Genomic DNA, 12,605 nt, shown 5'->3' with positions numbered 1-12,605 from the left:
GTATACAATAAAGTTGCCATTTTGGATATTGTAGGCTTGTGTGCTCAGAATTTTTGTAGGTTATATATTGCATTGCCGAGCACAGCTGTTACTATTATTCCTGTCAGGGGTTATCACAGATCGTTTATTTAGCTGCATATTTTCCCCATATAAGACAAGGGGCTGCCTTATTGGTATTTTCACATTAAGCCTGCCGCCTATAAAATGTTGAGACGGGACCCTTGCATAGGCCCGCACGTTGCATTTAAGTCATCACACCGGCCTTTGCAGTGATCCTGTCCTGGCGTCTTATAGCCTGCAGGCCTAACATCAGCTGTCTCCTTTTAGAGTAAATGGTGGAGCAGGGGTCTGACAGCTCACTGCTCCACCATAGTATTCAACTGTATCCTTGTCCTTCGGACACAGATAAAATTAAATGTGGAGCTCGCCCAAATATCTGGGGCACTGGGCAATAAATCCAGGACTAAGTCCCTGGGTGTCAGATGCTAACAACGCCACAGCAGCAGCTACATGGACATAGGAACCTGTAGAATGGAGCAGACTCATTGACGGAGAGTGTTCTAGGCATGCTCTTTGCAGCAGTCACTGTGCAGGGAGTTGGAGGAGGTGAGCTGTGTTCATCACCTATTATCAATGCTGGAACCTGTTTTATCTGCCTTTAGCTATATAATATAGTAATCTTGTTTGTGATGATAAGATGACTGCTTAGACCACTTTAGGCTTTGTTCACATCTGCGCCAGGGTCACATTCCGATGGAGCTTTCCGTCGGAACGGAACCCTGACTGACACAAACGGAAACCGTTTCAATGGTGACGGATCCGATGCCAATGGTTTTCGTTTGTCTCCGCTGAGCAAGGGTTCCGTCATCTCCGTTTGTGTCAATCAGGCAGACAGAATGTCAGAACAGGACCTTGGCGCTGATGTGAAGTATTTATATCAGTATTTGGAAACCAAAACCAACCATGAGTGGGATCTACACAAAGAAAAAGTATAATGGAAAGATATACATCTCTTCCGTGTTTTGCACCCACTGCTGGTTTTGGAATATAAATACGGAAACAAAATACTGGCGAGTGAAAGTGGCCTTAGAAGTGGACTCCATAAATCAGGAAGTCAACCACAACAAAATTAGTGACAGTATCAATGTGGAAAAAAATAATGTTTATTAACCCCAAACACTGCATGCAACGTTTCGACCCACGCAGGAGTCTTTGCCACATGGATGCTGTAACACATTTTCTTGTTGTTGACTTAAAGGGTAACTAAACTTTCGACAATCTTCTGATACGTCATAGTGACCCCACCGATTACCAGAACGAAGCGGCAGAAGCGCTCGGGTGAGCCGCTTGGTTTCTGATCGGCTTTTCTCGAAAAGCAAATGTAGCGGTGTATCGACGCAATAGAAAGTCTATGTACACCGCTACATTGGCTTTCCGGAAAAAGAAGATCTGAAACCAAGCGGCTCAGCGCTCACCCGATTGCTTCTGCCGCTTCATTCTGGCCATCGGTGGGTGTCTCAGTGCTCGGTCCCCCACAGATCAAAACTTCTGACATGTAACTATGACATGTCAGAAGTTTGTTGAAGGTTTAGTTACACTTTAAGGATCCGAAATTTGGGATTTTTTGGAAGTTGTTGAATTTTTGCATCCCTTTGAATTTTCCAATTGAGTGCTGTAAGTAACCGAAGCCTTTTACAAATCAGGAAGTGTCAGCCTATTATGAGGCTCACTGCCCAGAGTGAAAACAAGAAGATTTAAGGATTTTGTTTTAACATAGATGGTGATATAAAAAATTAAACAGAAATAAATAATATATATGTTTAACATTGAAACTTTAGGTAATTTTCCGATGATATATTCCCTTTAACCCCTTCCCACTCCACGTAATAGTGCATCATGGCGAGTGGCTCATTCTCGCTGTGCTATTACATCATGGTGATGATGGCGGAATAGAAGCTGTGCCTGCACATCACCTAGTTGTTGTCTGTAACTAACAGCACCTAGGTGTTGTTGCAGCTAACAACCTGATGTAACAACCAGGATCAGAGATCACTTCGATCCGGACTGTTTAACTGCAGATGCTGCAATCAATAGTGACCACAGTATATAAGGAGTTTAAGGCCTTATTCACACGAACGTGTCTGTTTTGCACGTGCAAAAACCGCTGCGTTTTGCACGCGCAAATGTTCAGTTTGGCATCTGTATATGGTGCATGGCTGCGTGATTTTCAGGAGGTGCTTTTCTGTTTGCATTCATTTTTTTCACTACTGTAGCGCGAATCACGCGCGGCACCCGGAAGTGCTTCCGTGTGCCGAGCACGATTTGCACGCACCCATTGACTTCAATGGGTGCATGCTGCACGAAACATGGGCAAGTATAGGACATGTCGTGAGTTGTGTGAAAATCACGACCTGTCAGAACAGCCCCATTGACTTACATAAGTCCGTGCGACGTGCGTGATTTCCACGCGCATAGCACGGACGTAATACACGTTCGTGTGAATAAGGCCTAACAAAGGGAAGGGGTTCCCTCTGTCAGCCCATTAGTGCCCCCGCAATGCAATCATGGGGTGCCGATGGGTTGCTGTGGCATCTAGGGTGTATCTGCCTATTAGGTTTATAGTGTAACAAAATGTAATAAAATCAATGCTATACCCATTAAAATTCCACTTATAGTGCAAAAATAGTAAAAGTAAAAAAACAGAAATGTATATTTGGCATCGCCGCAATAACGACCCGTATAATCAAGTTTAAATGTTATTCATGCCACACGGTGAACAATGTACAACAATAAAATCACAAATAACTATGGCGGAATAGCTCTTATTTTTATTTTTTTCCATTATCCCCCGTTAACCGCCCACTGCCTACACCACATAAGTTAACAGGCTAAGGGACTGGTCCGTGCTGACTTTGATGGCACTGCATCCTCCTGCACACAGTGTGATCAGCAGAGGAGTAACGTAGCTATAGGGGTCACAAATGCGACCGGGCCCCTAAGGTATTATTTTTATATTAGGTACATATGGGGGCATTATACTGGGTATGGGAGGGGGGCTCATAATAGCTGCTGAGGTGGTATTATACTGTATGGGGCAGCTATTGCGGGCATTATACAGTATGTGGCAGCTATGGAGGGCATTATAGGGTATGGGGAATTATACTGTATGGGGAAGCTATGGGGGGCATTATACTGTATGGTGGCATTATACTTTATGGGGCAGCTATGGGGGCATTGTACTGTGTCGGGGGCACACAGTATAATGGAGGGCATTATACTATTTGCAGCTATGGGGGGCATTATACTTGGGGGGGGGCAGCTATGGGGCATTATACTGTGGGGGCAGCTATGGGGGCATTATGCTGTGAGGGTCAGCTATGGGGGGCATTATACTAGGTGGGGGCAGCTATTGGGAGCATTATACTGTGGGGGCAGCTATGGGGGCATTATACTGTGAGGGAATACTGTGGTGGTCAGCTATGGGGGTATTATACTGTGTGGTGGTAGCTATAGTGGCATTATACTGTGTGGGGGGCAGCTATGGGGGGCTTTATACATTGTGGCGGCACAATACTGTGGGGGCAGCTATGGGGGGCATTATACTGTGGGGACATTCATGGGGTCTGTTGGGCAAGGCAGCTGGGCATAGGCATGCGCAGAGGTCTGGTGGTGTTGGGGAGGGGTAGGGGGGCCCAAGCTGAATTCTTGTACCAGAGCTCATGAGCCCTTAGCTATACCCCTGGGCAGGATATAGCCTGTACTGTGACAGCAAACTTAAATAATCCGTTCCCTGCCTCGAAAAACCCTAAACACAGCACTTATAGTTAGCACTGTGTTCCTGAGAGCAAAAGCCGATGCTTCTGCCTTCTGGTGGTTGCTAGGGAACCACGTCACGTCAGTAATGACATCACAGGAATTCCCTGTGCATAGGGGTTTCGGAGGGATTCATAGAAGAAGCAAATCTGCACGTCTGGCCATACAGATCACTGGTAACAGTGATCTAATGGGCTGTTACCATTATATCTCTGTTATCAGTGATCTGTATAATAGAACAGCAGGGAAAACATAGATAATGTGTTCCCTGCTAATCTGTACACCTATAGTGGAAAAAAATTTAAAATGTAAAAAAAACAATTAAATAAAATAAAATAAGGAAAGAAAAAAATTAAAAAAGCCCCCTTACTCAAAAAAGTGCATATCTCTCCGAACCCAGCCACCAATTTGACTGTTTTACCCAACCCTATCTAATTTGCGCCATTACTACAAAATGTCTGGATGATTATTTATTATATTTATTTATTTATAGTGACAACATATGCTACACAATGTACAGATATTTGACATTGCTACGTGCGGGAGAATTCGAGAATTTTTGAGGTAAACGTCAATGATTGAACAAACTAACTTAACCTCTTGGCGACATGTGATGTAACTTTATGTTACAGATACCTAGGTGGAATATAGTGAGACTGTGGCATCTAAGCCTTTAGAAGGAAGGGCAGCCCCCTCCATCAGTCCATCACCCCCCCCCCCCCCCACCTCCCCGGAGTGCCAATGGCTGTCATGGCAGCCTGAGGGACAAAAAAAAAGTAAGAACAGACTAAAAAAGTGATTCTCCACTTTCAGCATAAAAACAATGATAGTTCAGGAGTGTGCACTATAATAGTTTTACTAAATCACTGGTAGTAGATAACCTGCTTCTAGCAGCAGCAAGGTCTGTAAAGTCTGTGCGGTCAGCTGCTCAACTCTGCAGTGGGAGACAGAGAGTCCTGCTAGTCTTCTTGGCTCCTGTATACAGAACGTCCGCCAGCGTTATAGAATTCTACAATGCTGGTGGCCGTTCTGAATACGGGAAACATGGAGATGAGCAGGACTCTCTGTCTACCACTGAAGAGTTAGGGTATGTTCACACGCTGAATTAAAAACGTCTGAAAATACGGAGCTGTTTTCAAGGGAAAACAGCTCCTGATTGTCAGAAGTTTTTCGCTTTGTTTTTTACGGATTTTTTTGCAGCTTTTTTTCAATAGAGTCAGGGTACGTTCACACTGCTTATTTTCGGCCATTTTTTGGGCCGTAAACGCCCGAAAAACAACCACAAAAACGGTAGCAGAACGCCTCCAAACATCTGCCCATTGATTTCAATGGGAAAAACGTCATTCTGTTCCGATAAGCCATTTATCCAAAACGGCCGCGTAAAAAAACGGCCCATGGGAACAGAAAGCCGTTTTTCCCATTGAAATCAATGGCCGTTTTGGGCAGTTTTTCCCGGCCATTTCACTTCCGTTCCGGGCCGTGTTGCCGTTTTTGACCCGTTTTGCATCCGTTTTTTTCCCTGTCCGTTTTAAAATCGGATGAATTTCATTTGTCATTTTTTTGCCACACACTTCCCTCTGTAGATAATCCCACACACTGTCCTCTATAGATACTGCTACAGCCCCCCTGTAGGTAGTGCCACACAGACCCCCTTGTAGGTAATGCCACACAGACCCCCCTTGTAGGTAGTGCCACACAGACCCCCTGTAGGTAATGCCACACAGCCCCCAGTAGGTAATGCCACACAGCCCCCTGTAGGTAATGCTACACAGACCCCCTTGTAGGTAGTGCCACACAGACCCCCTCGTAGGTAGTGCCACACAGCCCCCTGTAGGTAAGGCCACACAGTCTTCTGTAATCAATGCCACACAGCCCCCCTGTAGGTAATACCACACAGCTCCCCTGTAGGTAATGCCACACAGCCCCCCTGTAGGGATTGCCACACAGCCCCCCTGTAGGGATTGCCACACAGCCCCCCTGTAGGTAATGGCACACAAACCCCCTTGTAGGTAGTGCCACACAGACCCCCTCGTAATGCCACACAGACCCCTGTAGATAAGGCCACACAGCCCCCCTGTAATAAATGCCACACAGCCCCCCTGTAGGTAATGCCACACAGCCCCCTTGTACATAGTCACCCCCTTAGATGGCACACCCCCCCCTACATTCCTGTAGGGGAAGTCTCCAGGAGAAGTCCCTCACTTCACTGTCCATATTTGGACAGTGAAGTGAGGGACTTCTCCTGGTTTGGAATCCCCTGCCACAGCGGTGGAGATTCCGCTTCAGAAGACCCTGACGTCACTGTGTCCATATATGGACAGTGAATGCAGGGACTTCTCCTAGAGCAGAATCCCCGGCCACATCGCCGGGGATTCCGCTTCAGAAGTCCTGACGTCACGGTGTCCATATATGGACACAGTGAAGTCAGGGACTTCTGCTGGAGCAGAATCCCCAATCCCCGGCCACAGCGTTGACGAAGCTATGGCCGGGGATTCCGCTCCTACAGGGAGCAAAAAAATACCCTCCTCCTCACATGCACTTCGCACTGTGAGGAGGAGGAGAGAGAGCGAGAGAGCGAGCGAACGAAAACACGGCCGTCACTTGGAGCACATTCAAGTGATCGCCGTGTATTACCCGGCCCCATAGACTTCTATGGGAGCCGGGCGGCCTGGAGAACGGCCGAAAATAGGGCATGTCTCATTTTTTGACAGCCGCGAGGATAGCCCCATTGTTCCTACTGCAGCCGTGTGACGGACGTTTTTTGAACGGCCGTCACAAGGCCGGAGAACCCTATCGTGTGCCTAAGGGCTTAGGGTATGTTCACACGCTTAACAAAAAACGTCTGAAAACAGCCTCTGATTTTCAGGCATTTTTGAAGCTCAAAATGAAGCTTCTTTTAATTTGGAGCTTCTTTTGAGGCTTCTTTTGAGGTGTTTTTTGAGGCGTTTTTCATAGTGTTCAATGGAAAATCAGCTCCAAAAAACACCCCAAGAAGTGACATGCTACTTCTTTTTAAGGAGTGTCTTTTTACGCTCCGTTTTTTTAAAACAGCGGCGTAAAAAGACGCCCCGTATGAACTAAATGCTGTTTTTCCCATTGATTTCAATGGGCAGATGTTTGTAGGCGTTAAGCTTCCGTTTTTTCAGGCATTTTTTAAGGCGTAAACGCCCCAAAATACGCCTGAAAACACTGTGTGTGAACATACCCTAATGACCGCTGACAACACAGACTTTACACTGTCCCTGCTGCTGCTAAATGCAGAATCGCTAATACAAGTCATTCAGAAAAACGATTAGGCTGGATTCACATGAGCATGTTCGGTCCGTAAAGGACGGAACGTATTTCGGCCGCAAGTCCCGGACCGAACACAGTGCAGGGAGCCGGGCTCCTAGCATCATAGTTATATATGACGCTAGGAGTCCCTGCCTCGCTGCGGGACAAATGTCCTGTACTGTAATCATGTTTTCAGTACGGGACAGTAGTTCCATGATGTTCCGCCGTTTCTTTACGCGGCAGTATTTTTAAAAAACGGCCACAAAAAAGAAGTGCATGTCACTTCTAGAGCCGTTTTCATTGACTCTATAGAAAAACAGCTTCAAAAGCGGCCGTAAAAAACGCTGCGAAAATCGCGAGTGGCTTTAAAAAACGTCTGAAAGTCAGGAGCCGTTTTCCCTTGAAAACAGCTCTGTATTTTCAGACGTTTTTGATTTTGTGTGTGCATATACACTTACACATAAATATAGTTAGAGCGGGGCTGCGGCTGTGTGATACAGCCATTGCCCCGCTCCCGAGTCCTGACAAGTGCGCGCTGTTAGGATGATGTGATGCGACCAGCGCAGCACTAATGAGCGGTGGCACTGAAGACCGAACATGGCGGACGCACTGCGAAACACCCCCACGTTCTGTCTTCAGTGCCTGCACAGCCGCTCATTAGTGCAGCGCCGGCCGCATCACCTCATGCTGACCGCGTACACACTTATCAGGAGCGGGGCAATGACTGTATTACACAGCCGCAGTCCCGCTGTATACGACCATTCGATGATCGAGCTCGTTCATCCGCGGATCACTGCCCGGTTTACGCAGGGCAATTATCGTCAACGAGCGTTATATGAACGCTCATCTGCACAATAATCGCCCAGCCTAAAAGGGCCTTAAGCATGTATATCTGGAACTTTCCAGGCGTACACGCTAACCGTAGGAAAAACCGTATGTGACTGGGACCTTATGTATATTTGACCTCAGGTCTCACTGTTCTCCTGCTGCTCATATGCACTGCACCATATATACTGTACATTGTTTACTAGCAATGTACCATAAATACCCTATTTAACAAAAATCTAGAAATCGAGATTCAAATCGAAAATTGTCAATAGTGTTAAAAAAAAATCTAGATTCTATTTTTTGGCAAAATCGCCCAACCCCACTTTAGCACGGGTACGAGGGCATGTTCACACGCTAAACAAAAAACGGCTGTAAAATTAGGAGCGGTTATCTTGGAAAGCCTCTGATTTTCAATTTTTAAGCATCAAGTGTTTTTTAATACTTTTTTTTACGGTCATTTTTGGAGCTAATTTTCTATTGAGACAATGAAAAACTCAGTTTTTCCCATTGAAATCAATGGGCAGACGTCTGGAGTACGCCCCGAAAAATGGCTGAAATTCAGTCGTATGAACATACCCTTAACCCCTTCCCGACATTTGACGTATCCATACGCCAAAGTCGGGTAGGGGAAGTATGGAGCGGGCTCACGGAGTGAACCCGCTTCATACGATGCCGGTGTCAGCTGTTTGTTACAGCCGACACCTCAGACTAACTAGCGGCATCGCGCTCGAGCGCGATCCCGCTGGTTTAACTCGTTGAATTCCGCGGTCAACAGAGACCGCAGCATTTAAAATCGTTAGAAAGAGGGGGGCGACCCCCTCTAACAGCTCATCGCGCCCCCCTGCAACGCAATCGCGGGGGGGGGGGGGGGTGGGATGGTTGCTATGGCTGCCTGGGGGCCTAATAAAGACCCCCAGGTCCGCCATCTTTGTGCACCTATTAAGCTCTACCTCCAGCTTAATAGATGCCTGTCAGAATCACGATATGCTGCAATACATTAGTATTGCAGCATATCGTGCAAGCGATACAACGATCGCTGGTTGACTAATAACAAAAGTAAAAATTAGTTAAAGTTTTTTTTGTGTAAAAAAATAAATGTTAAAAGTTCAAAAAAAAAACCTTTTCCCATTTCCCCCTAGAGCATAGTAAAAAAATAAATAAATAAACATAATTGGTATTGCCGCGTCCGTAAAAGTCTGAAGTATTACAATATATCATTATTTAACCGGCACGGTGAACGCTGTAAAAAAATAATTGTAACCTTTGTAATTGTAATTTTTTGTTCACCTAATCTCCCACAAAAAGTGAAATAAAAAGTGATCAAACCGTCACATTTACACCAAAATTGTATTTTTAAAAACTACAGCTTATCCCGCAAAAAATAAGTCCTCATACCACTTAATCGACGGAAAAATAAAAAAGTTATGGCTCTCGGAATTTGGCGACAAAAAATAAATTTTCTTTTTTCACTTAGGTTTTTACTTGTAAAGTAGTAAAATATAGAAAAAACAATATATATTTGGTATCGGCGCAATCGTATTGACCCACAGAATAAAGTTAACATGTTGTTTTAATTGCACAGTGAATTCCGTAAAAACGGCGTGCAAAAAAACATGGGGGAATCGCTGTTTTTTCCATTTTCTACCCCACAAATATTTTTTTTTACCGTTTCCTAGTACATTATATGGCAAAATAAATAATGCTACGAAAACTACAACTCGTCCCGCAAAAATCAAGCCGTCATAGGACTATATCGACGGAAAAATAAAGACGTTATGGCTTTTGGAAGGTGGGGAGGAAAAAACGAAAATGAAAATCTGAAAAAGGGCTGCGGCGCGAAGGGGTTAAACGGCTGGAATTCAGAGGGTTTCCCTTGAAAATAGCTCCGTATTTTACAGCCGTTTTTACTTTAGTGTGTGAACATAGCCTGACAGCGCATTTTTCTCACAGTGCTGGCTCTATCGCTCTTCCCTTCAAACAGCCAATTTATCCCTTCAACGCAATTCTCCCATACAACACGTTATCCACTACTCGATAATCTGAACAGTCCCCAAGAAGTAACCTTTACGGCCGCAACAGCACATCACATAACCAGCAGGCGGTGCAGGGATCTGCACCACGTGACTGTCACATGACGCGCGCACGTCAGCAGGTCCTCACAGTGCAGAGACTCAAGCCGCTACTCAACAGCAGTAATTGAATGCTCCGGTACGGGTGGAGTGGTCTCCAGTGCAGCACTATGGAGGGGAGGCAGCCCGATTATAAGATCCGATTCCGACCCGGCAGGGTAGAGGTTGTGCAGGTAAGGACGGTGCTGAGACTGCCGCCCTGGTCTCGCTCCTTGTACCTGTGTACAGTGCTACAGAACGCTGCGGCTCATACCATTCACAGAACAGGCAACGCTGCGGCTCATACCATACACGTTACAGGGAACGCTGCGGCGTATACCATACACGTTACAGGGAACGCTGCGGCTCATACCATACACTGAACAGGGAGCTCTGCGGCTCATACCATACACAGAACAGGGAGCTCTGCGGCTCATATCATACACATTACAGGGAACGCTGCGGCTTATACCATACACATTACAGGGAGCGCTGCGGCTCATACCATACACAGAACAGGGAGCTCTGCGGCTCATACCATACACATTATAGGGAACGCTGCGGCTTATACCATACACATTACAGGGAGCTCTGCGGCTCATACCATACACATTACAGGGAGCGCTGCGGCTCATACCATACACATTACAGGGAACGCTGCGGCTTATACCATACACATTACAGGGAGCGCTGCGGCTCATACCATACACAGAACAGGGAGCTCTGCGGCTCATACCATACACATTATAGGGAACGCTGCGGCTTATACCATACACATTACAGGGAGCGCTGCGGCTCATACCATACACATTACAGGGAGCGCTGCGGCTCATACCATACACATTACAGGGAACTCTGCGGCTCATACCATACACATTAAAGGGAACTCTGCGGCTCATACCATACACATTACAGGGAACTCTGCGGCTCATACCATACACATTAAAGGGAACTCTGCGGCTCATACCATACACATTACGCTGCAGTCTCCCTGTACTGACCGTCAGCCCCACGTTCCAGGATATGGATGAGGCTGGTGCTGTGCAGGATGTTATGACAGGACGGTTAGTGCTGGGTGTGTGGTATAATGTCTACAGGACTGCAGTTCTAGCTGGATCTCCTGTATACACCTGCTCCACACTCACTACTATGGCAATCTTGCGCAATTGATGGAGAAGATCCAGGAAGGACGTAGCAGTATATATAGATCAGTGATCCTGTTACATGGCACTGGCCTCAGGGACATACATAGCTTGTTTACTGATATGTGGGCACCTATGGACATAACGCATGTAAGCACGTCCCAATAACAAGTTCTCGTACACTGTCTGCAGTAATGCACCCGGGTGTATACAAGTATATATCTATTTCATATGGTGCAGTTTTCTATTTTTTTTCTTCAAATTTGTGTTACAAAAAGCTCTAGACTTATTGACGAGCGTGTTCCTCGTCCGTGCGCTGTCCGTGTTTCACGCATCAGTTGCTAAGGCTGCAGTCACACGAGCGTATCAGATTCACAATAGTCTTTCCCCCAGTGCAAGCAAGTGCCATGTTCATCGACAGCGTCCAAAGATGAAGATAGCGCAGGGGTGTAAATAACGCCAGCTCGGACCTGCCATTGTTTTCTGACACTTTTATAAGCCCCACCCACTTTTTCTTATGCATTTGGACCTCCGAGAACATGTCACAGGGGTTTCATAAATATAGTTTTCAGCCTGAACTCTAAATGTATTTGACAGAAAACTGACGTTAATCCATTGCTAAATCTGCCCTCACGTTGATAAATGCGCAGTGATCTGTCCAGTGAATCATCCCTGTGTTTATTTCCATATGAAATCACCTGAGGGAAACAAATGCCCTCCATACCCATAGAACTGTCCGTTCACATTACCGGAGTAAGGGTGCATTGAAACTTCGATACTGTTTAGAAACCGTGCACCCCCAAACGGTTTGATACCGTTATTTCATGTGTCTCGATACTAAGCTGTGTGGCCGCACAGATTAGCATTGTAACACAGCCATTGCCCTGCTCCTGAGTCCTGACAAGTGTGCGCGGTCACCTCGTGACCTGCACCGCACTAATGAGCAGCGGCAAGGCGGGCGCACTGCAAAACACCCCATGTTCTGTCTTCAGTGCCTGCCACTCATTAGTGCAGCGCCGCCGCATCACCTCACACTGATCGCCGCACTTGTCAGGAGCGGGGCAATGACTTTATTACACAGCCCCGCTCTAACGGCAGAGATCAGAGAAACCTCTCATCTCCAATGCTATTCCCCTGAATGTGCGATCAAAGCCGACCACCTCATTCAAGGGGTCAATGAGAAGGGGGGATGCCACTTGGATCGCTTCACAGGGACATACCATATATGGGCAGACAGCCCAGGGTACACTGAAGGACCCCAGGGCTGTTTTACCATATTTCCTGTTAGGGCATACTTAGGTATGTCCTAACAATTGCCTGTGTACTATCAGTACACAGGCTAATGTACTGGCATACAGGGCTGCCATCAGGTATTTCAGGGCCCCATACAGCTAAATTTTCTGGGCCCCCCTACCGTGGCACCGCCTGTTAACGGTACTCC

At 46.4% G+C, this 12,605-nt stretch overlaps 1 protein-coding gene across 2 annotated transcripts in view; it reads left to right on the top strand.

The window, feature by feature from the left end:
• Positions 1–12,605, top strand: part of MAT2B (methionine adenosyltransferase 2 non-catalytic beta subunit) — a 66,687-nt gene that overhangs the window by 18,380 nt on the left and 35,702 nt on the right. Inside the window, exon 1 of one of the 2 annotated variants that reach the window (XM_075856434.1) lies at positions 10,047–10,216. The exons of the other annotated variant lie outside the window; for it this stretch is intronic. Within the exon in view, the coding sequence (XP_075712549.1) occupies positions 10,115–10,216 (102 nt within the window). The 5' untranslated portion in view covers positions 10,047–10,114. Of the gene's footprint in view, positions 1–10,046; positions 10,217–12,605 lie in introns of those variants that run through there. 2 annotated transcript variants of the gene reach the window in all.

The sequence above is a fragment of the Rhinoderma darwinii genome, chromosome 3 (assembly GCF_050947455.1).
Source record: "Rhinoderma darwinii isolate aRhiDar2 chromosome 3, aRhiDar2.hap1, whole genome shotgun sequence".
In the NCBI taxonomy this organism is placed as follows: domain Eukaryota; kingdom Metazoa; phylum Chordata; class Amphibia; order Anura; family Rhinodermatidae; genus Rhinoderma; species Rhinoderma darwinii.
Note: the sequence above shows the minus strand (reverse complement) of the source record. Positions and strands in the feature narration are given on the sequence as shown.